This window comes from Erpetoichthys calabaricus (assembly GCF_900747795.2).
Source record: "Erpetoichthys calabaricus chromosome 1 unlocalized genomic scaffold, fErpCal1.3 SUPER_1_unloc_25, whole genome shotgun sequence".
In the NCBI taxonomy this organism is placed as follows: Eukaryota; Metazoa; Chordata; class Cladistia; order Polypteriformes; family Polypteridae; genus Erpetoichthys; species Erpetoichthys calabaricus.
In genome coordinates this window covers 2,255,470-2,281,323 of record NW_026261591.1, presented here as the reverse complement: position 1 = coordinate 2,281,323, position 25,854 = coordinate 2,255,470, and the positions used below count along the sequence as shown (strand labels likewise).

The 25,854-nt window shown below is 40.6% G+C and overlaps 2 protein-coding genes across 6 annotated transcripts in view; both read left to right on the top strand.

The window, feature by feature from the left end:
- Window positions 1-5,578, top strand: part of LOC114645174 (NACHT, LRR and PYD domains-containing protein 3-like) — a 98,622-nt gene extending 93,044 nt beyond the window's left edge. For all 4 annotated transcript variants that reach the window (XM_051921815.1, XM_051921817.1, XM_051921816.1 and 1 more), the window contains 2 exons: window positions 3,658-3,831; window positions 5,342-5,578. In XM_051921815.1, coding sequence (XP_051777775.1) covers window positions 3,658-3,831; window positions 5,342-5,444 — 277 coding nt within the window. In that variant the 3' untranslated portion in view covers window positions 5,445-5,578. The remainder of the gene's footprint in view (window positions 1-3,657; window positions 3,832-5,341) is intronic.
- LOC114645176 (NACHT, LRR and PYD domains-containing protein 1b allele 4-like) overlaps window positions 1-7,549 on the top strand; it is a 140,802-nt gene extending 133,253 nt beyond the window's left edge. The window contains exon 4 of one of the 2 annotated variants that reach the window (XR_007933971.1): window positions 7,023-7,549. The gene's annotated coding sequence lies outside the window, so the exon portion shown is untranslated. The remainder of the gene's footprint in view (window positions 1-7,022) is intronic. The other variant, XR_007933970.1, reaches the window with a different exon arrangement.
- Window positions 7,550-25,854: the final 18,305 nt, after the last annotated feature.

The following is a 25,854-nucleotide window of genomic DNA, read 5'->3' as shown; positions in this document are numbered from 1 at the left end:
ATGACACCCGTCTTCCCAAATGGAAGCAAAGATTGCTTGCAAAGTCAGGAGGACAGCCTTACCACCAGCCTGGAGAAGTTCACCCCGGATACCACAGATCCCTGCAGCCTTCTCCACCCTCAGTTGGTTCACCACCTGTGTAATCTCAGTGAGGCTTGGGGATTCACAGCTAATTGGAGGATTGCCCTCAAGAACTGTGGACCAGAGATATCCAACATCCCAGCTGGAGGATCAGCTTTGAACAGCTGCTCAAAATAGCGAGCCCGGTGATTGCCAATCGTGATTTTCCAAAAAATGCCCTAAAGGATGTCAGCTGTCTGTTCGACTTATAATGAAGAATGAAGTGCTAAAGATGTCTGAATTTTGATTTTTATTTTACTTGTGATCCACAAAACCAATTGTGATTTTCTACAAAAATGTGCTAAACACTTGTATTCATTCAAGAGTTGTGTCAGTCCAGGGGCAAGTGTGCAGTAAGACCCCTGTTAGGCCTGTGCACCTGAGCACTCCATCTGGTAAATCCTAAACAGTAAAAAACGGTATAGTTCAGGGAACAGTAAAAAAAAAAAAAAGAAAACCATCAATGCTGCAGATAATTATTTTATTTGTGTGCAGTTGTACTGATTAATTCAGTGTGACTCCTCAGACTGTATGGCTACTTTATTAGGTACACTCCATTGTTATGTAGCCAGTCTGCTCCTCCAAAGAGCCAATAATTTGCCAGACATTCAACAGACATTCAACAGATAGACCATGTAGACTTAGTCAAGGAGTCTAACTGTGGTTTGAATGGCCAAATTGTGTGATGTAAGTGACTTTGACCAATGTTACTGTCCAAGCCTGACCAGGGAGTTTCAGAATCTCAGAATGAGCAGCCATCCTGGGATTATCAATGACATGGTGACAAACTGAAAACATCCAGTGATCGGCAGTTCTTTAGCTGAAAACACCACAATTAAGGAGAGAGGTGAGAAGAGGATAGCTAGATGAATTCAAGACAACAGAACAGACACAGACACTCAAATATCAGCTCTTTATAAAAGTGTTGAGAAGAACACGAAACACATCAGAGCCTGAGGTGTAGGCTGGGGTGTGCTTCTCTCAGCTATGAAAAGGACGATGAGACCACTTTGGGTGTTTGATCAGAAAAGCTGGGTGACTAAAGATGATAGTGGACTGCGACTGAAACATAAACTGTGACTGTCCATAGACAGATGATTGAATGTGAGTCTGCAATCAGAGATTTGAGTTAAACAAACATCAGAAACGTCACTCACTTGAATGAACAATTGACTGACTGGTCAGCAGAGACACACGGCATTATGGGAAACAGGAGGGGTGGGAGAAAAAAAGCAGATGGGAATGGAGGAAAAGAAAAAGGGAGAACTGAGACATGGAAATAAATAGGAGGAGAGCAGTGACAGGGCATCACCACCAGAGGGCAAAGCAGAGAACTTGGAAACCTGATGGTGACTTGGTAGACACTGAGATGTCTTATGACAGGGGTAGGCAACGTCGGTCCTGGAGTGCCACAGTATGTGCAGGTTTTTGTTCCAACCCAGTTCCTTAATGAGAACTCAATTATTGCTGATGAAGCACATATGCTTAAGTGACATTTTAATGCTTCATTTTAGTGGTCTCGCTTGTTAAGGTTCTCCAACCTTAATTGCTTATTTCAATCTTAAACTGCTGCATTCAGTGTTTTAATTGCTCCTTATTAGCAATAAGATGTAAAACAGGGGTAGGCAATGTCGGTCCTGGTGAGCCGCAGTGGCTACAGGTTTTCATTCAACCCAATTGCTTAATTAGAAACCAATCATTGCCAATCTCAGACCTTATTTAATTTTATGGCTTGTTAGTCTGTGCAATGTAAGGCTTTTATATCGTAGATTTTTTTCCTTTCCAAGGATATCATCCAAATGATTTGAAGCCTAAAACAGATCATTTTCAGTCTGTCACATTTTTCTATTAAGTGTTTTATTAAATCAAACCGTGCATGATGAACACACACAGATGTAATTGGAAAAAAGCTAGCTGGAGAACTGCTGGCTGCTTTGTCTTTTACATCTTATTGCTAATAAGGAGCAATTAAAACACTGAATGCAGCAGTTTAAGATTGAAATAAGCAATTAAGGTTGGAGAACCTTAACAAGCGAGACCACTAAAATGAAGCATTAAAATGTCACTTAAGCAATATGTGCTTCATCAGCAATAATTGAGTTCTCGTTAAGGAACTGGGTTGGAACAAAAACCTGCACATACTGTGGCACTCCAGGACCGACGTTGCCTACCCCTGTCTTATGAGATGTCCTGCACAAAACTGAGTGGGAGATGAAAACATTTAATCTGTCAATCACAAGAACACCAGTAATAATAATACCTTTATTATTATTAACAGTAATGATAATTGATACCCCCAAAACCTTACATTGTCACTGTGTTACTCTTGTTCTTCCTTTGTCTCCTGACTTTTGTGTGTGACGCCTTAGTCTGTGTGACTGACGGCCTTTGCTATAAATTTGCTATAATTTTAACCCAAGTCTATTAATTTTAACATTTTTAACATTTTGTATAAATATTTCTGGTATTATTTGTAAAAGTTTGCAAAGACCCCTCCATCTTTAATCCACCCCCTTAATGTCCACTGGCTTGTCCTGAATTTTATAAACAGACATTATTTATAAGGCAGGACATAAAGAACTGAGCTGCTGTTGTGACAAATTCAAACTGCGAGGACACAAACATGTCACTCCTGTGACCCCCACTTGTCCTGTGAAGTCAGCTGATAAAGTGCTGCTGATTTCCTTTGATGTCATTTAGGTCAAATCACTTATGGGCAGAGCTGGGAATGGACAGCAGTGGTCAGCAGTCATGGGGGTCTCTTCACAGTCCACTCAGACCACCTTTGTGCCCAACTGGACTGGACTTTGTGACACTGACAGTCCATTTGAATCTCATCCTCCTGCTTTATTACAAATAGTAGTAGAAGGAATAAGAAAACTGATCTCAGCACCACTGAGGAGTTTAGTGGACAAAGGTTAGCTAGTCAGTGTCACCGTTCTGTATGTAAGGTCTGAGTGTCCGAGGACAGAAGTGTCACATGTCAGTCTTTTCCTCCATGTCCATTATGTCATCACCCAGTGTTTGTCCTTTTAAGCCAACAGAGAGTCATTGTCATCATCTAATTACTGTGACATGAGGAGAGTCCATCATGACAAGCAGCTGAGTGTTAAGCTCTGCAGTGAGTCTAACAGTTGTCTTTACATGACATCCTACAAATCAGACAAAATGTCTACACATCCTGAGTCCTGAATGATACAGAGATCTCCCACTTTGTCAACCCCCTCCATTGTCACCTTCTACAAGTCCATGTGGCGTCTCAAGTGCAGGATGCTGTCAGTCTCATTTCTTTGAGGTTCATCTCCAATATTAATGTCCATGTGCCTGTTTCAATGACTTCTCACCTGTCACTACAGCATGAAGGCAGGAGACCCTGTCAGATGTTTGGTGACTTACTTATAAAAACAGCGGTGGTCTCGGGTTCAAACAGGCTCAGTAAAAAGTAAAATGCCAGCAGACATTGATCCTTTGAGCTCTGTGGCCTACTGTCTGTCTGTCCCTCCTTATGTCCTCACTTCTCTTTCTTTATTTCCACAGCCTGTGTTATTGTGGTCTCACCTCCAGATTTTCATCATCTCTCTCCTCAGTCCTCTCTTCTCCACACTCACAGCTGACTGAACTGGACCTGAGAAACAACAGAGTGGGAGATTCAGGAGCTCATCAGCTGTGTGAGGGTCTGTGGACCCCAAACAGTAAATTAAAGACACTGAGGTGAGTAAACAGGGTGAGGTGTGTGGGGTTATGAAGTCACAGCTGACCACCAGATAGACGGACTGATCACAGGACACCACATGGACTGACTGAAGGAAGAAGAAGGACAGGCAGTGGGATGAGAAGGACAAAGAGCAGTGGACAAGTGGAGCTGGACGGAGGTGACAGACAGGGAGGACAACAAAGATAACGAGAGATGACAGAAGGAGAACAACAAAAAGAAGGACTGAGAGATGAGCTGAGAAAAGGAAGAGCAGAAAAGGTGGACAGACAGAGGGACAAGGACACAGGGAGGAGAGGTGACAGGATCAGGACAGCAGGCAGAGTGGACAGGAGGAGAGGGTGGACAGGGTTATGGGGGTCACTTGGAACTAACAAGACAGAGAAGAGTCAATGTCAGTGGACAGGGTGGTGAGGGGACAACAAGAAAAAACATGAGGACAGAAAATGAGGGAAGACAGGAGAGTGAGGAGGGGTGGGAAAGAAAATAATAAACAGAGAGACTGAACATTAATTAAGAGAGCAGGACACAGGAAGTGACCACAGAGGGGTCAACACCATGTCACCTGGACAGACCACCTTCTGTTGTGATTGCTCTAACAGCACAATATAACAAAGGGGGTGATGCCTCTAGAATAGCCCACCAATCAAATGTCACCCCCAGGCAGGCCCACCTCAGACAAACAGGAGGCTTCAGGCCTGACTAGGCCTCAGAAAGGAGCTCAGGCTTTTAAATTCAAAATAAAATCAGAAAGAGTCTCAGAGGCGTGAAGTGAGTCTGACCAGAGGGAGAACCGTGAAAACTCCAGCTGGAGCTGAGACAAGTCCACAAGTGGTCTTTATAAAAGACGAGGTTTATTAACAAAAGAGCCAAAGGGGCTGCCAAAGGCAATCCAAAGCTAACAACATTCAAAAAGCACAAACTGTAAGAGAATCTGAACTCAAGAGCCAAAGGTTCAAAGATAATAATCAGAATTAAAAACAAAAGAGAAAAATACTCACAAAGACCACCAATCACCAGAGCAGTCAAATGAGCCACAGCCTTTAGAGAGTTGGGGGGCAGGTGGTCCTGCATCTTGGGATCAAACCACAAAATACAAGGAATGTGAGAGAACTGCAAGACACACACAGAGATACTAAATAATAACTGAATAGAATAAAAATAACAGATAATACAGAATTAAACAAATAATAAATGAACAGAACAACGTTATAAAAACAATGAAGGAGAATAAAAAAAGTACATAAAACTGTCAGCAGGCACCACGGAGACCCCCAGCCTGACTGGAACACCTTCACTGAGATGAGATGAAACCAAAAGGCCTTCAGAGGACAATGACATCACTAGACAGTGAACTGAGTGACCGGCAGGGTGACGCACATGTCATGTGACTTAGGGACACTGAGGAGAATTCTGGGAAGTTGACCTGAGTGGGCGTGTCACTGTGATAGTACAGTGTGTAAGGTGGGGTCCTCTTATGTTTGTAACTCACACTTGTGTCCTTCACAGGCTGTCTGGTTATAAGATCAGTGAGAGTGAGGAGAAGAGCCTGAGGTCACTACAGGAGGAGCTGAAAGGGACTGGACAGCAGGTGGATATCAGCATATGGTGAAGACTGAACATGCTGATCAACTGCCCCCCAGTGGTGGTGCCCCCTGTCCACTCCTTCTAAATTCTTCTCTTTATTCTTTTATAATCTCCTCAGCTCTTCTCCACGTTTAATAAACTCTCCATGTCTTCTTCTCAGCCTGTGTGCTTCTTCTTTAAACTCACTTGTGTTTCTCCACCCTGACACCCTGAACTGGTCACCAAACTCCACAACTTCAGACCAGATACCCCTGAGTTTCATCAGCCAGAGAACCACAGTGAGAATTGTTCTCTAAAACCAGATGGGGTCACAAAGCCCACTGAGGAGAGGAGAAGGAGCAAACACCAGTGGACAGTCGTGTGTGACGATGTAGGTCAACTCCACGCTCCCATCTTCTTTACGGGAGCCCTGAACCCAACACCATCAGTAATGTCACCGAGAATAGCTGACAAATGAGGACACTTCTCAAATGAAGCCAGGGGATATTTCCAAAAAATGCCAAAGTGCTTTTATTAAAACAAAAATCACAGTGTCCAAACAAAAAGTTCAGTGCATCTGGTTTCAATAAATAAATCATAAAACTAAGTGTTCAGTGGGGATAAAAACATCAATAAATAAATCCATTAAAATCCGAGGTTAAAATGCAGTCTCACTCATCCATTGCTCTTGCAGCCGGCGGAGACCCAACAGCCTCGAGCTTCTTTTGGCCGACCTCCGTCTTGGCTTCCATTAAGGACATCACTGCCAGACCATACTGATGGTCCTCTGAGCAGAAAACTCATAAACCTACTGCTCCTCAACATCATGTGGTGTTGTTTGAACCCGTGTCTGCTCCACTCCTTGTTCACTGCCTCATTTGCACACAATTTATGGCATCTTCTGTTTGTGACTGAACAGACTCTGTCATGTGCTGGTTTGGATTTCTGTGACACTTTAACACACACAAGGCTCAGGTCTCTTTGTCTTCTTTGTCATTCCCTCATCGTCACCTCACTGTCACCTCCAGTAGTGTCCTCTCTAGATTACAGTGGCCTGAACAAGTGAGCCATTTAAACAGAAATAAGAGCAAAAGGACAAGACGAGGAGAACTCAGGCCTGCTGGTGTAGAAGGTGTGAGGGACTGATGGCCCAGCCAGGGTCATGCATTGAACCCAATGTCGACTGACTCCAGTGCCCAGTGACCTTGAACTGGACTGAGTGAGTTCAGAAAATGGAGGAATGGAAAACAACTTGGAATTAAGACAGAATGGAACTGGGATGAGAGTCCAATTACTGAGGGCCTGGATGATGGAGTGTGAGACCTCAGCTTGAAGGTGGGCTTCACCAAGACAGCTGGACAAGGAGCAGAGTGTGGACAGATAGGCTTTGAGTGTGACAGAGGAGAAGAGACAGAGAGACAAACAAGGGTTCAAGAAGAAGAGCTATAAAGAGAAAGATGGTTAGAGAGACGGTGGAGATAGGGGAGAGATGTGGACAGAAGAGCAGAGTCAAATAGGACAGAGGGAGACAATAAATGGAGGAGTGAAGGAAGATGCCATTTAAAAGTGAAACGGAGGAAAAGCTGAGTCACTCTAGACTGGAGTAGAGAGTTTGATTTCCAAGGTCAGCAGCCTTGATGGAGACATGATGGCCATCTGCACCCTCTTCTGTGTTGAGAAGGCTGAAGATCTTTGTGGACAGGAAGACTCTACTCTGCCTCAGTTGTGGTTCAAGGAGATCCATGATGTGCCAGAATATTAAGAAGCGAAGATGGATAACATCCTCAGCTAGAAAGAGGAGTAAAGTGAATAAGATAATAAGAGTACAAGGATGGAGAAGTGAGGAGGTGACAGTAAATATGACAGACAGTGATGGCAGTGCAAACGTCATCAGGAGTCATAGATTGTGGACTCTGATTATTTCATTGATGACTGATGAGAATGACGACAGTGTTGGACCACCATAATGAGAGGATTTTAGGTAAAGCTTCCCTTCAAAAGATGATGCTGATGGACACAAATTAAATGTCCAATGTGAAGAGACTCATTCTAGTTTGTCGAGGCTGTTAGTGTCAGTTTGACTACAATGTTCACAGACCTGCTCCTCTTAACCCCTACAGGATCCTCATATGCCAACTTTGGGTGGACTCCTCCATTTGACTGTTTGAGTGCTAAGGATTGAGAGTTTAGAGAGTGGGCATCATGGTAACAGCCAGGTGAGCTGGGTGGGTAAGAAGTGGGGGTATTTTGAGACAGGTGAGGATTGAGGAGCTGATGAGGAGGTGTGAAGAAGACCCCAAAGCAAACCATGTGTCCATCAGGCTCAGCTCATTAGCCAGACCCCTGTACTGGTGGTCCACCTGACTGCTTATACCCAGTCATCTTACCCATCCAACTCCACAGATCTCTCACTTTATTCTGCTGTTCAGGTTAGCCCTCCATGTCTTCAGCTCTAAAGACTTTGTTTGTGACGCGTAACAAAGTTCACTAACAAGAGGGCACTTCACTGTCTTGGTGATGACCGTACTGTCGACACACACGTCTGCTACTCAGTAAGCTCATCAATGTCCTCCCATTAGAACTGACTGCACAGGTGAGTCTCATTACCCTCTGATATCCACCTCTTCACTTTCATTGGCTCCTGCTGGACTATGGACTTATAAACAGGCCAATCAGTGACAAGTTTGTAATTGTGTAATATCCAGTATGTCTAGAAAGGCCAGTGGACTTCAGAAACTAAAAGACACGTCTGTGAAGTGCAGGTGGCCCACCAGGACATTCCTGCTGGACCTCACAGATTGGACATCAGCACAGGCCTACAAAGCCCAAGGCCATAATGGGGTCAGTCTGAAGTGAGTTACTTAGGGAAGACCACAAGGAGTTTATCTCATAGCTTTGCTATTTGGAATAATGGATACCTAAAAATAAAAAAGCTGAACTTTAGGTTAAAAATAGTAATAATTGGATCAAATAATATCTGGAGTACAAACAGACATAAATAATTATAAAGAGTCTATCAGTAAATTTAATATTTATGTTAACCCTGAGACATATTGGGCTGTAATAAGAGGGACCCTTGTGGATGTGTGGCAACTTTGAAGGAGTTGTGGTGAGAATCCAGTAGAAACATTGAAGGATTGTACAGGGGGCCAGTAAATCACAGCGAGAAGACATTTGGAGTTGCGGACGTGTTGAGTGATTTTTAAGATCTTTCCAGATAGATGAGCACATCCTCACTGTCACCATGTCCTGGAATTTTATGTTTGGAAAACAAAATGTGGACAAAACATAAAAAATACAAACTGAATAACTAATAAGAGTGAAGAGGACAGAAATATGCAGGGAATTCATCACATTTATGAAATATAAAGAACAGAGATGAGTTCCAATGATTTTAAATGAATCCATGTCATGTTTGTGATATTTGATCCTAAAGCTGTTCAACATTTCTACAGGTGACGTCCCGTTGTGGAATGAGTTACAAACTTATATTAAAAACTTTCCCCATGTCTCTGCCCGCGTAGTAGTGAAACAGGACAAACTTTAAAAATCAATAAACAAAAAGGTATCGCTAGCTAAGCGGAGGCAAGTTACACTCCAAAACACAAAGGTAGATTGACTCCCCACTCGGCCCACAGCCTCTGTCTTGGATTAGCATGAATACATTGCTACTGCAAGTGAACTATGATTATTAGCACGATGAGAAAGGTCACAAAATCTAAATCCGTTTAGTAGTTCTCTCGTGAAAGCAGACAGACAGACAGACAGACAGACAGACAGACAGACAGACAGACAGACAGACAGACAGACAGACAGACAGACAGACAGACATTGAATGTTATAAATAGAGAGAGAAGAGACCCATGTAGACAAGCTTTATCTTTGTGCGTTTTCATATTTGCTCAATTCTGCTGTTCTGCTTTAAGTGTTGAAATCAACTTGATGTCCTTCCATTTTGAACTGCCGTTGTCTTTTTGTAGACTTTACGTTTTCCTTCAGTTTGTCAGACATCATATTCTTTGCATTAATATGCTTTACTGTACACAATTAACCAGTTGACCAAACTATAGCACTTCCTCAACTGTTTAAATGTAGTATTTGATATTTAAACAAAAATCAAACCACAATCCCCCAGCCCAGTTGGTAGGTCATCATAGAGTGCATTAGCGCCACCTACTGTACTGGAGTCTGCTGTAACTTTCAACAATGAAAAACAAAAATCATAAAGTCCAAAATCTTTTGAAAACTCAAATAAGCACTCAGGTTGGTTACATTGACTTCTCTGTCTTAAAATATACTTCACAGTATGTTGCTGCTGTCCTAAAAATCTCAGTTTCTCAGATCAAATCTCCTCTCTGCTCCTGGTGCACAGCACGGCCCTCAATATACAGAATGTCCCACTGTGTTAAATAAACACGTTTTCTACAAACACTCGTGTCAAGCGTATTCACTCTGAATAAAGAGCTACTCAGTCCAGCGTGTCTAAGATATAATCGTGTTGTAATTCTCATCATTTCCTCCCTTCTCTTACTTCTCACACTCTTGTATTTCCCAGCACTCTCTCTGTTTCATGACGATGTCTTCATTTCTTTTCTTTATCCCAGCTCTGTGGCTGAACTGATTTTTTAATGATGGCTTTTTCTTCCTTTTCTTCAATGCTGTCCCACTCCATTTCTACTCTAAAGGTGTTTTCACACTCGTAGTCTGCTGACTTTGTGTCAAATCAGCAGAAGATCAATGACTTTCTTTCAGTCTCCAGTTAGTTCTGTTGATTCACACAGCAGACTTTCAAGTGAACTACAAGTCACAATAAACACCATGTTGGTGTGCCATGGACTTTCATTGGGCAGAAACATTTTTTTTCAAACGAAAAACAAATCATCATGGATGGTCAACAAAAGCTGATCTTGTGCCCCACCATATTTGCTGTGATGATGTGGCGAGTTTACCAAATGCAGCTTTGTGAACAGATGGTGATAATCTGAGAACTACAAAAAGACATGACAGTGATGTGTGACCTCCTATGACACAGAAAGCACACGTTTTATGTGGACGACTCTACAGAAGATGATGAGCTCTGATGAGGACATACACTGATGTGACCGCTTCAATGTCATGTTGACAGTGACACTACTACAAGTTTTTACTCTCGACTAGCCTACTACATCAAATCACATTTCTAGTGTCTTTAAGGCTGTAAATATTTGTTAATAACGTTCACTTTGGGATGATGTCGAAATCCGGGCCTGGTGAGATACCCAGTTTATCCATCTCACTCTTTCCCAGGCTATCTGGTGAGAGATGTGAAGTCAATGGTGTCCTTAGTGTCCTTAAGGGTCACCCTGCAGTTCCAGATCTCTGGTCCAGTCACCTGCAGTTGAGACTTTATCATGTGTGGTCACCTGTTGCAGGCCATTGTCTCACAGTCCTGTGTTTAACATCCCTAATCCTTCTTAGCCCTTCAATGAAACCTCCAAGTTGAGAATATCTACACCTCAACCAGAGAAATGTAAGAATCAAACCCAAATGAATATTGAGAGTGTAATTTAATGTGTTTATTAAAGTTTATTAGTTTAATTTATTAGTGTTTATTAAAGCACAAAAGTAAAATTGAGAGTTAAAAGGATTTAGAAATACATTGTAAGTAATAGAAAATGACATTCTTACAGCGGTTTAGCAGCAATGACAGGCTTCAGGCCTTCCTCTCTATCTCTATCAAGGTGGTCTGTCTTTATTACAAGTCTTATTTTGTTCATATAAGAAATATTTTGTGCTGTAATTCCCTGATCCTCCCATTCATTGGTTGATTTTTCTCCAACACTGGACTTCCCTTCTGTGGTGGTCTACCACTTCCCTTTAATTTGTTACTCCGAAATGTAATGGCTGAAAAGATGGTCTTCCTGTTCTACATTTGTCAGAGGCCTACACGTAAATGCGACTCTTCTTAAGGTCAGTTCCCTGTGCCATCCGTCAGTACACAAGGAGCTGCGCTCTTTAGCTGACATTAAAACCCTCCTGTTCAGATCAGGACTCACTCACGGCCGGTGCCACCATTAAGGGGAATTAGACATTTGTTTAGGGTGCACATCATAAGGGTGGGGCGGTTGGGGGCCCGCTACAGAACAGTCATTTGGCCTTGAGTGCCATTTTTTCATAGACAACTGTTGTTTGCTTTCTGAAGAGGTCTGTATTTGTATTTATTTATAAACCAATAATTACAGAATAATAAAGTAAAATAAAATAAAATGGAGACAGAGTGAGAAAGCTATACATTCCAGTTTCGTATTTCAGATGTCACAGTTATCTCTCTAAAATAACTTCACACCAGCACTGGACTCATTGGTTAGATTTCCATATTGGCAGTCACATCATCTCAAGGCAGTTTTAGTATTTTGTGATGGGGGTCTCTCCATTTCATCTCCCACCAATCAGTTTATTAGGCCATGCTGTCACTTGTGGGCCAGTGTGGTCTGCTTTCATGACAATGTCCACTTCACATTCACTACGTGGTGTCAAAGTTGATGTGTCTCCAGTGTCCACAGCACACCAGAGGAGCAAATGCACTGAGAGGACACCAGCTGTGTGTGTCACTATGATGGGTTAAGATGAGGGGCTTTGATTATCAGTTACACACAAAATGAGTTTCTGATCAGCTCTGCATGTGGTCTGGTCAACCCAATCACAAGGAGTTTGTGTTTTAAGGTGGTCAGCTGAGATCTAATGGTGAGCGACATAAAGAAGCTCTGAGGCTGAGTCCGGTGCAATGACTAATCAGATGGACGGTCATTGTATTTGGTGAGGTGTTTTAGCTGTACATGTGTAGATGTATTTTTTATGTTCAGATCACCAACATTTCAATATCATGTAGTATAACAACAAGAATTATTCCCATATGCACAGTATTTCCTGTAGTTACATCAGTCCCATATTGGATCACAGTCATACTACAGCTCCAGGGTTCACTTATTGAGACCACAATTTCTAAAGGGTCTTAGTCCTGCTGTTTTGGTCCTCACTGAAGTGTAATTGCTGTGTTCACATCATCGACTTAAACAAACCAAATTAAATGCAAATTTGCTCCAGAATTCAATAAGAACAATCAAACAAACTAAGAGTGAAAAGGCTTTTCATTTGAAGTGACTTCTCTGCTTTGATGTCTGCTCCGTTATTCCAAACAATAAGAAATAAACAGTTGTGCTGAGGCTCTCCAGTCTCCACAGACTCCACAGATGTCATGTCCAGTCTCTAAATATCTGGACTACATTTACAATTCTCCATTTTAATACTTGTAAGTGCTGATTAAGAATTGGAGCGCACGAGTACAACATCATGGCAGACATTGTTTATCCACCCCAGGACTGTAATAACTGCAGCTGATGAGCTTCACTAAATGTTAATCTGAAACACAGGAGTGGACACTGAAGCAGCTATGTGACCAGTCATTGGGGCTTTTGAACTATCAGTAAAGATTTGTAGTGAATTCAGTTAATTTACTTTTATAGAGCGCACTTCACTGAGTGCTAGCGTAAAATGACGAGTTCTCAATTACAGATGTTAATAATTGCATGATAACATTAATATCAGACAGGAACTGTCAAATTATGATTGATGATATTAAATCTCACCCCCAATTATGATTTAGGAAATATGATTTATGAAGTTTGATTTATGAAAAGATGAAATATGGAAAATAACGTAGGAAAAATGTGATTTGTGAAAAATGATTTATGAAAATATGTATTATGAAATATGATTTATGAAAATTAGCCCCATCCCCAACCCCAACACAACCAAGCAAGTGTGTATCTTTTTAAAATTCACAACTAATAATATTGAGAAAATGTAAAAATAAAAGAGTCTTATTGAAAGCAAGTGTATATATTTTTTAAAATACAAAGCAAATCATAATGAAAACATAAAAATTATAAAAATAATAATAGGAGCCTAATTAAAATATACACTTATTTTGCTTGTACTACATAGCCAAGCAAGTATATATCTTTTTAAAATTCAAAACTACTAATATCAGGATTCTCAATACAATATGCTTACGTCCTTTTTTCTTGATAACGAGATTAAAACAATCCTCTCCATCGAACAGACATCCTTTACTGTTAATCAGCACCCGACTCTGTGCGTGTAAGGATTCAAGGACACAAAGCTTTTCAACTGCTGACCGAGGCACGTGTGGCTTCATCAGTAAGTAAGGAGGCAGCAGTTACAAGTAAATGGCCACCAATGTCCAGCCTTGTGGCTTTGTCAGTAAACACGCAGCACTTAAAACACAGGAGCGGGGCCTTGAGCGCCAAGTCCGCATCTCTTCAAACAAACAGCCGTGAACTGGTAGGAATTTCAAGACACAGGAAACCTTAAACAACACGCAGCATTTAAAACATTTACAGTAACAACATCGAAAATTACATGTCTCCTACATTTAAAATAAAAGAAATAAAATAATAATCTTCTAATGAACAGGTAGCATTTACCAATAAAGAGATCAAAAACTAGTAAGAAATATCCAAAGGAAGACGTTGTTGTGCTGATGAGAGCCTTCACACATTTTTCAAGTCACCCCCATGCCATTCAGCGGGTTTGAAAACAAATATTAAAATAACAATGTAGGCTGTCTTTAAAACTCAGAAGACCCGCTCTTTGTGAGCGTTTTAAACTAATTTGAACCTGACACTTTGATTAAATCAAAATACTAAGTAAATATTTAAGTTTTTAGCCGTAAGTATTCGTTTATCTTTCAAATATCCCAATGGGTTTCTTGTTAAAATTAGCAAAAGCCTTAACATCTTTTGAAAAAATACGCTGGCTCTTTATGGCCCTTAGTAAAAAAAAAAAAAAAAAAAAAAAAAAGTGCTCACACCGTCCGAATAAAGAATCCGGCTCCTTGTAGCCCTTAAAAAAAGCTCTTTATATTCTGAGTACAGCCCCTGGCTCTTGGCGCACTTTATTTAATTACGAAGCTAAATTTTAGCCTCGTTAATCGACTAAATATCAAAGTAGACTTTGTTTTACTTTCAGGGTTCCGTTTGACTCCACGACATTCAGTTGGTTTAAAAAAAAAGTTATTAAATTAAAATAACCATTTCTTACAAACGAATTTAAGCTGCCTTTAAACTAATTTAAATGTATTACCCATTTATATCTAAATAGACAATCAGGTTAAAAAGTTATTAAAATACATGTGTCAATCTAAAAAATGGTTTCACACATATAACGTCTGTTGCTCACAGACGGACTGCTACACGAACCACCGCGATCAGCTTTTAAATGCAGGCAGGTCACTGTAGAATGCAGATACCATTAACGCTACCCCTCTTGACTTGCTACAATTAATACATTCAACTGAAGGATTCCTATCCGAATGTAGAAATTGGTTTGAGGATATTACTAACTGGCAGTGTCTGTAGCTTCTTGTGAGTGCAGTTTTTCAAAATTAAAATTAATTAAGTCATATTTACGATCCTCAATGACAAATGAGAGGCTTACAAATTTAACAATAATATCCATTGAACACAAAGTTGCTTCTTCTTTCTATTACAGCACTATAATTCAAAAGTTTTCCACGTATAAAGCTAGAAGAATAAAGTTTTGAATGTTTTTGTTTTATTTTCTTTTGTTAATTGTTCTGTATTTGCATTTTTATATATTTTGTTAATTTTTTTGAAAATGTCATTTTTTTATGTTAATAAACAATTTTGTTTGCGCTGCTTCCTCCACCTTAACACAACACCTATAACTTTTGTGTGGGGAAATTTGATGAGTACAATCTGAATTTATTGACAGATTTAGATTAAACTACATATCTGAGTTCCAAACACGGTCCTTTGAAGCTAATTATAGAGTTTGATTAAGCCTGATAGATTAGATTATTTATTTATAAAAGCACATTTAAAACAACAGCAGGTGCGCCAAAGTGCTGTACAAAAGCATTAAAATAAACGCAATACAAACAATGATACAGAAGCAGATTAATGAAACAACCAATTCTAACATCCACCACAATCCCATCATACACCATGAAAGACAGAAGAAAACAAGGAGGTCTTAAGGTGACTTTTAAAAACCTCGATGGAGGATGAAGACCTGATGTGGAAAGGCAAGTCATTCCAAAGCTGTGGAGCAGCAACTGAGAGAGCTCAGTCTCCTCTGGACTTCAGCCGAGATCTTGGAGCTACGAGGAGAAGTTGTGCAGATGACCTCAGCGCTCTTGGTGCCACATAGGGGTGAAGGAGGTCTCAGATATATTTCGGAGTGGGACCATCAAAGGCTTTAAAAACAAACAGCAAGATTTTAAAATCAATGCGACACCTCAGCGGTGGCCAATGGAGAGAGAACCTAAAATGGGGGAGATGTCATCCTTTTTGTCGACCCCATTAAGAATTTCACTGCAGCGTTTTAAACAAACTGAAGGTGCGACAGAGCAGATTTGGGCAAACCAACATATAAAGAATTACAATAATCTGGGCGAGATGTAATAAAGGCACGAATGACTGTTTCCAAGTCCTTCTGTCATAGAAAGGATTTTAGTTTAGAAATTTACCTCAGTTGGCAGAAACTGGACTTTACTACCATGGCGATTTCTTTTTCAAAACTTAGTGACGACTCGAAGATGATACCTGACATCATTATGAATCATTGATGTCAAGGTCCTAAGTGCAGATGTGGTTGGACCAAAAATAATGACTTCTGTTTTATTTTAACACATATGGCAAACTGAGTTATCCATTTAGGCAACCAAGTTTATCGTCACCATGTCATTAACAGCACATACACAGGGCAAAAGAAAAAAACAAAAACCCAAAGCACATTCCAAAATGACACTGCGTGGCAGATTCATTAAAGGGAGCATTTACTGTATTTAGCATTTCAGGCAAAGTATACAGACATGGGCATCCAGAAGATACTGGTGAGAGGAAATTTACTGTACCAGGTTCACAGAACAGCCCCCTCTAGCGGCCGGCAGTCTTTTACTGCGCTCTGTTAATTTTGGCAGTTGTTCCTTTTCTCGTATGCATGAGTAACTTCTGAAAGCTTTGTTTCTGCCACTTTTTCCATCAACAGTTGTCTTATCATTCACAGATTTTCCTTGGCCCATTATTTAAATGACACCCACCATTGTTTGTAGTCCAGGTCATGGCTGTGGATATATAAAGCATTCTTTTTTTTTTTTCTTGTTCATTAGTAATTCTTACCACTTTCATTGGCCTCACTGTTTTATTTAAATTAGAACAAGCAACTCATCTAAAAGTGTGTACTTAATCCACAATAATGAAAAAAATAATTTCTCTGAATTTAATGACAAGGGTATTTCACAAATCTGTGGATATTGTGTTATTTACGATTTTTCCATGAGCAAAATTTAAAGAATAAAAGGCTAACAAGAGTATGTAAAACTTTTATTTTTGAATCCCAAAGTCTACCAAGTTCACTTATTAGAAATCTGTCTGTAAATGGAATAAACGTCTTGAAATTAAATGAAGAAGGCATCTTTAAAAAATTTAACAGGAAAAATGAAAATAAACAATGTACATACAGTATATACGTCAAAAATGATAGGTTTTATTATATAAATACAAATGTTACACAACATCTGCCCCTTGGCGGAGTACAACCTGAATTGTTACATCAGTTCAGCAGTTTGTGTTTATTTGCACAGGCTAAAATGAGAACACAGTTTTATTTGAAAAATTAAGTACTGTATTAAAAAGAATTTCCACACAATTATATATGAAAAACAGAATGACAACATACAACATTTTGATATTAATTCCCTGAGTATCCAACAAATACGAACAAAATAAAGCCATGAACCCAGAAAGGTTGGTGTATCATCACGTGGTCTTTCACAATATGTTTGATGCAGCATCTGCTCTGCAGATAGGGCGCAAAGAATTCAACCTTTACACACTGCTGAATTTTGTTCTGTCCTGAATCTTTATTTTTTATATAGTGTATTAATTTTGAATTTTAAAACTATTGTAATTTGTTTATTCAAATAAAGAAAATTCAAAAAATAATATATTTTCTTTGTGAATACAATAAATTTGTTTTAACCATTCTGATTGAAGAAGGGCGCTTATTTTCCCTGTTGGCACCAGGCGTTGTTTTTCCACGCTATGGCTTTCTCTCTAGCATCACTCCTGGACTGCCATCACCTCTCACTGTACATTGAACAACCATGATCAGCCGGGGGGCGATCAGCTGATGCTTGTAACTCACATTCGCTTCGATGTCTCAGTCAAACAAATGACGCTAACTTTCCTTCAAGCAGAGTGATCGCTGCACCCAGAGACAATAGCGTTTGAAAGAGGAAACTTTGCCACTACAGAGTGCCTCCGACTCGGGGAGGTGGGACTTCAGCAACTTATTATCTACAGTATGAGTTTCTTCCGCTCGTATAAGGCGTGTCGCACCAGCCTCCCAAGGAGGGCAGAGAAAGGCAGACTGAATAAAAAGCTCAGATTTAGCGACCTACGACACGCTAACCTTTTCAGTTTGTAAGTGCGTTGTTCTTCTTTCCAAAATGAAGGCGATTTCACTTTTTTCTTCTGCAATAGAATTAATTCAATGACACGGGGACCTCGAGTCTGTCCCGACAGCACCGGGCAGAATTCCAAAAGTTTTTGATGAAACGCTTGTCCACTTCAGGGCCACTGGTGCACTTTTAGTAGTTCTAACGTTGAAGGGATGAGCAATTTATTAGAAATGAAAATTTTGGAATCCCAGAAGCATTTTAAAATGAGCAATAGTATGTGTAAAGTATTTGTCGGGGGGTGTTGTATCTGTTAGACGGATTGGCATTTCTGTTTTCTTAGGAAAAAAAAATCCTGATTAATTCTGTTCCACGTTATTGTTGATGGCTTGTCTAAAGGATGTAGATGTTTACGTGCCTGCCAAAGAGTCACCTGCATTGAAGATCAGACTGCTCTGGTTGGTATCTCATCCACACACAATATTGTGATACAGAACTGCCTGCTTCCTTTGAAAATTAATGAGATCTGGGGACATTGGTTTCTAATTACCATACCGTGGTAATGCACTTCCTGAATACTCCTTTTTTAAAACTATGAAAATATGTTTACATTACTGATAATATAAGGAAACTGGTATGTCGCATTGTTTAATTGATCGTCATGTTGATCCAGACAGAGGCTGAAGCAAGCAAAGGTGACAGTCTACCAGGAGCACCATCAAGGTCACTCGCACTGAGCTCAGGGTCTCCAAGGCCCAAGAGGGTATGTGGCTAACAAGACACAAGGCAAGCGGAACAGCGCCACCTACCGCCAGGGAGGAAGGGACAGTCTGACATGAGAGAGACGCCGGTCCAGCGAGAAAGGGAAGACTCACGAGAGGACCGAGCTAAGCCAATGGACAAGAAGCGAGATTTCTGTCGAGAAACAAGCATTCGGCGATCAAAGTGTCTCAGTGGGACAGTTTGGAAGATGAATTGTTGTTGTCACACTTCGTGCAATTCGAACTTCATAGCACCAAAGGTTGTGTCCTCCATTGTTATGTTTAAACTGACTTTTAGAGCGTGGACTGTGTGCTTTTCTCTTTTTTAAAAAGGTTGTCGGTCCTGATATGTTTTCATTCATATGTTCTTTGATCTTCTTTGTGTATTTTATATTGTCTGGTGTAATACAAGTTACTGTTTCTCTTGAAATTGTGGTACAGTATTAATGCACGGAGGTTTTTTTTTTTAATTTTAAAGTAAGTTTTATTGTTTAGTAGGTATATTGCACTTTGCGGTAGTTTTCCTTTTTTGATTGAGCTCCTGTTTACTTGAATTCGCCGGTTTGTAATTGATTGTAATTGTATGTAATTGATTGGGTATTATTCATGTGTACAGTAATCCCTCGCTATATTGCGCTTCGCCTTTCGCGGCTTCACTCCATTGCGGATTTTATATGTAAGCATATTTAAATATATTTCGCGGATTTTTCGCTGCTTCGCGGGTTTCTGCGGACAATAGGTCTTTTAATTTCTGGTACATGCTTCCTCAGTTGGTTTGCCCAGTTGATTTCATACAAGGGACGCTATTGGCAGATGGCTGAGAAGCTACCCAGCTTACATTTCTTTCTCTCTCTCTTGCTCTGAGTTTCTCTGATCCTGATGTAGGGGGTGTGAGCAGGGGGGCTGTTCGCACACCTAGACGATACGGACGCTCGTCTAAAAATGCTGAAAGATTATCTTCACATGCAGCTGCTTCCTGAAATGACATGCTGCACGGTGCTTCACATACTTAAAAGCTCGAAGGGCACGTATTGATTTTTGCTTGAAAAACAAACTCTGTCTGTCTGTCTGTCTCTCTGCTCCTGACGGAGGGGGTGTGAGCTGCCGCCTTCAACAGCTTTGTACCGGCGGTGCTTCGCATACTTAAAAGCCAAACAGCCCTATTGATTTGTTTGCTTTTCTCTATCTCTATGACATGATCTGCTCCTGACACGCACTCCTTTGAAAAGGAAGATATGTTTGCATTCTTTTAATTGTGAGACGGAACTGTCATTTCTGTCTTGTCATGGAGCACAGTTTAAACTTTTGAAAAAGAGACAAATGTTTGTTTGCAGTGTTTGAATAACGTTCCTGTCTCTCTACAACCTCCTGTGTTTCTGCGCAAATCTGTGACCCAAGCATGACAATCTAAAAATAACCATATAAACATATGGTTTCTACTTATTTATGGTTTCTTATTTCGCGGGTGGCTCTGGAACTCAACCCCCGCGATGGAGGAGGGATTACTGTATTGTAACTGTATTTAATTGGGTTAGAATTTGATTGATGTGTGCCAACAAAGGAGAAAAAGGGGGTTATTCGGAGGCAGAAGAATGACGGACGGTTGCCTGGTTTATGTTGACAATGTGCAAGAAAGAAGACGAATAGAAGTGGAGAGAAGACAGAAAACGGTTCAAGTACATTGTAAAAATGTCAGTAAATTTAACGGTAAAAATACTGTAAATGGTGAAAGAAAAAGACCTTTTCTGAAAAAAAGGAAAATTATCTGTATATCTTAAACAATACATTTCATTGTTTTTTACAGCCAAGTTCTGTAAAATCGACATTTACCTTCAAAATATGCTGCATACCGTTTATTGATGCATTACAATTACACTGAAAAAATCTGTTAATTTTACAGTATAAAACTGTTACATAGCGAAGGTAAACAACTGTAAAATGTAAAACGGTAAATCGCTGTTTGAATAACAACGAAGTTACAATATTTGCGTAAGGACATGCCCCCTTTACCATATTTTTCCTGGTGAACTGCATACCTTTGAATAGTAGGGAAAAAAACGTTACCCAAGTTAGCAGACTTATTTTTTCCTGTGTGCTGAAGGTTTTTTGAGATTATGGAAGCTGATTTACGGTGGGTTATATTCGATAAGCTGACACCCTTTACTTCCCTGCCAGACAATGTGCCATAGTCTCCTTAAATATTGAATTGTTTTCCATGTGTATAATTAAATGGTACATGTTTGCTACTTGTTGTTGTTACTTTACTGATGCAAGCTGTGTACTTGGGTTTGACCCTGACAATACTTTCTAATGGTTTATTGATTGGCATATTTATTACACTACATGAATTTCTGGCTACAGTGTGCTGGCGCCCTGCCCGGGGTTTGTCTCCTGCCTTGTGCCCTGTGTTGGCTGGGATTGGCTCCAGCAGACCCCCGTGACCCTGTAGTTAGGATATAGCAGGTTGGATAATGGATGGATGGATGAATTTCTGGTTAATGTTAAACATTCCCTTCTGTTGGAATGTGTTGCAAAGAAAAAAACTGTTATTTACTACAAAGTTATGCCGTAGACCTAAAAATATTGTCATCTTAATTCTTACAGTTAAATTTTGGTAACCCAGCTGCCAGTACTTTACCGTAAATTGAACATTTTTTTTTTACAGTGTACGTTTTAGACGTGGCAGTGGCTACAGCGGACACACCAACGTATATTCGTTTTCCGAAGGATTGTAATCGAGTGGTCTGGGAGCTGAACCTGCTGTGAAGACGCTGTCTCTAAGTTAAATATTAAAATCTGGGGGCCGAGCGACGTATAGTGGCTAATGGGCACTGCATTTGATCGGCTACTGGTGGCTCTGGTTTGGGTGTTTTGATGCTTCCTGCTTTATTTGTTGCCGCTTAACCTTGGGAGGAGGATGACTTTACAAAAACTAAAGTGCACTGAATATATTAGGTGGGTGATATTTCAAAAAGTCCTCCATAGAAAGGCTGCACAACTGCTCTAGATAAACTAAAAATCAAATCTTCATCTGCATTTTTGTAATTATTGTTAAAAGTGGAACATATTTTCAAAATTACATTGTTACCATGAAAACAACATCTAGGGGACTGCCAGAAAAAAAACATGGATTCCTGCATGTCCTCCAATAAATATGATAAACCACAAAGGATTAGACTTTCTCCCTTCACTTGTGCAAAATGTCAAAATTAGATTTTACATTTCACACAATTCAATATTTCAAATGTGAAATTTCCAACCACTGCATTTCTGCTCCAACTACTGTTACAGTGAAAACAAACACAATACAATACAATTTATTTTTGTATACCCCAAAATCACACAAGAAGTCCTGCAATGGGCTTTAACAGGCCCTGCCTTTTGACAGCCCCCCAGCCTTCAGTCTCTAAGAAGAAAAGGAAAAACTCCAAAAAAAAACACCCCTGTAGAGAAAAATATGGAAGAAACCTTGGGAAAGGCAGTTCAAAGAAAACTCCCTTTCCAGGTAGGTTGGGCAAGCAGTGGGTGTCATAAAAATTGGGTCAATACAATACAATACACAGAAGAGAACACAAATAATCTTCAATAAAATACAATAGTGCAATAGAAATATTACAAGTACAGAGCAGAATTCAATGGTAAATGATATCACATAACACAATTTAGATTGGTTCAGAGTCTTGGAGACATCTGCCATCACGCTGCCTCCCTTTATTGGCCATTCCACAGCTGAGTCAGCGCTGGGTCAGTCAATCTGATAAAAGGACCCCTCCATCCAAAATTCTTGCAATCCTCTATCAGAAATGACCTTAGGCAGGCAAAACAACTTGGCAGGTGGGCAAGTTGTGGATAAATCTTTAAATAAAACAAGAAGAGTTTTCAGAAAAGCAGTCAGAATTTAAGACTTTATAGATTGGAACAGAAAACAATTGCAGAGCACATAAAGCCTGTCTCATTTCATGAAGTTAGCCTGGTGGTTTGGGCGCGGTTTGTTTTTATTTCAGTTCTTATCACAAAAACATCTCCATTTCGTACATAATTCTCATCATTCACTTTACATGTTATCTTTCTAATAATGGCCTTGTCTTCTTCTTCTTCTTTCGGCTGCTTCCGTTAGGGGTCGACACAGCGGATTAAATTCTTTCATATGTTTCTGTCCTCTGTATCTTGTTCTGTCACACCCATCACCTGCATGTCCTCTCTCACCACATCCATAAACCTTCTCTTAGGCCTTCCTCTTTTTCTCTTGACTGGCAGCTCTATCCTTAGTATCCTTCTCCCAATATACTCAGCATCTCTCCTCTGCACATGTCCAAACCAACACAATCTCGCCTCTCTGACTTTGTCTCCCAACCGTCCAACCTGATCTGACCCTCACACCAAATGCAAATATTAGCATCTTTAACTCTGCCACCTCCAGCTCTATCTCCTGCTTTCTGGTCAGTGCCACCATCTCCAACCCATATAGCATAGCTGGTCTCACTACCATCCTGTAGACCTTCCCTTTCACTCCTGTTGATACCCATCTGTCACAAATCATTTCTGACACTCTTCTCCACCCATTCCACCCTGCCTGCACTCTCTTTTTTACCTCTCTTCCACAAACCCCATTACTCTGTACTGTTGATCCCAAGTATTTAAACTCATCCACCTTCGCTAACTCTACTCTCTGCATCCTCACTATTCCACTGACCTCCCTCTCATTTACACATATGTATTCTGTCTTGTTCCTACTGACCTTCATTCCTCTCTTCTCTAGAGCATATCTCCACCTCTCCAGGATCTCCTCAACCTGCTCCCTACTATCGCTACAGATCGCAATGTCATCAGCAAACATCAAAGTCCACGGGGACTTCTGTCTAATCTAGTCTGTCAACCTGTTCATCACCATTGCAAATAAGAAAGGGTTCAGAGCCAATCACTGATGTAACCCCACCTTCGTCACTCCTACCGCAGACCTCACCACTGTCACATTTCCCTCGTACATATCATGTACAACTCTTACATACTTCTCTGCCACTTCAGACTTCCTCATACAATACCACAGCTCCTCTCAAGGCACCCTGTCATATGCTTTCACCAGGTCCACAAAGACGAAATGCAACTCCTTCTGGCCTTCTTTATACTTCTCCACCAAAACCTTCAGAGCAAACATCGCATCTGTGGTGATCTTTCTTGGCATGAAACCATACTGCTGCTCACTAATCATCACCTCACTTCTTAACTGAGCTTCCACTACTCTTTCCCATAACTTCATGCTGTGGCTCATCAATTTTATCCCCCTGTAGTTACTGCAGTCCTGCACATCCCCCTTATTCGTATATATTGGCACCAGTACACTTCTTTTCCACTCCTCAGGCATCCTCTCACTTTCCAAGATTCCATTAAACAATCTGGTTAAAAACTCCACTGCCATCTCTCCTAAACACCTCCATTTTTCCACAGGTATGTCATCTGGACCAATGGCCTTTCCATTCTTCATCCTCTTCATAGCTGTCCTGAATTCCTCCTTGCTAATCTGTTGCACTTCCTGATTCACTATCTCCACATCATCCAACCTTCTCTCTCTCGTTTTCTTCATTCATCAGCCGCTCAAAGTACTCTTTCCATCTGCTCAACATACTCTCCTCGCTTGTGAGTACGTTTCCATCTTTATCCTTTATCACCATAACCTGTTGCACATCTTTTCTAAATCGGTCCCTCTGTCTAGCCTACTGTTCTATTTCTCCCTCCTTAGTTTCCAACCTCTCATAGAACTCATCATATGCCTTGTCTTTAGCCTTCGCCACCTCTCTCTTCACCTTGTGCCTTATCTCCTTGTACTCTTGTCTACTTACTGCATCTCTCTGACTATTCCACTTCTTCTTTGCCATCCTGTTCCTCTGTATACTCTCATGTACTTCCCCATTCCACAAAATGTTTCCTTAACCTCCTTCCTCTGCCCAGATGTCATGCCAAGCACCCTTCTTGCTGTCACCCTTGCTACATCTGCTGTATTTTCCCTACTGTCTGGTAATTCTTCACTACCATGTAGTACCTGTCTCAACCTTCTCCCCAAACTGAACCTAGCAGTCTTCCTTTTTCAACTTCCACCATTTGATCCTTGGCTCTGCCCTCACTCTCTTCCTCTTCTTGATCTCCAATGTCATCCTTCAGACCACCATCCTATGCTGCTTAACTACACTTTCCCATGCCACCACTTTGCAGTCTTACATTTTACATTTACATTTACAACATTTAGCAGACGCTCTTATCCAGAGCGACTTACAACAGTGCTTAGTAGTCTACGACTGTTCTTCAGTCTTTAAGGCTAGGATTAAATCTACTGTCATTAAACAAGTTACCGCTGACCAAGTTGTCACAAAACCATGCTAGAAGAAAATAGAAAAAGGGTAGAAAAAAAAAGTATGGGGACTTTAGTCCCCCAAGTGCTGTTTAAAGAAGTGTGTCTTCAGACGACGTTTGAAGACAGTGAGGGTCTCCGCTGTTCGTACAGCCAGAGGAAGTTCGTTCCACCACTGAGGAGTCAACACTGCAAAGAGTCTTGATGCATGTCGTCCTCTTCTTTTAAAGTAAGGGTGGTTCGAGACGAGCAGTGCTTGATGTTCTGAGAGAGCGAGAAGTGACACGCTGCTTAACCAGTGCTGATATGTAAGGTGGTGCAGTTCCAATTTTGGCCTTAAAGGCAAGTGTTAGGGTCTTCAGTCTCCTTCAGATCAACTCTTCTGCATAAGATGTCATCTACCTGTGTGCATCTTCCTCCACTCTTGTACGTAACCCTATGCCCCTCCCTCTTCTTAAAATACGTATTTAACACAGCCTTGACCATCCTTTTGGCAAAATCCACTATCATCTGACCTTCTTCATTCCTCTCCTTGACAAAAACATCACCTCCTAATCTCCTCTGTTCCCTTCACCACACTTTTCACATCCTAAACACTCTTGACATACTGTTCCTTCAGAATTACACCTACTCCACTTCTCCTCCTATCCAAACCAAAATAGAACAATTTGAATCCACCTCCGATCCACCTGGCCTTACTCCCCTTCCATTTAGTCTCTTGCATGCACAATACAGTATGGAGTATGTGAATTTCCCCTTGGGATTAATAAAGTATCTATCTATCTATCTATCTATCTATCTATCTATCTATCTATCTATCTATCTATCTATCTATCTATCTATCTATCTATCTATCTATCTATCTATC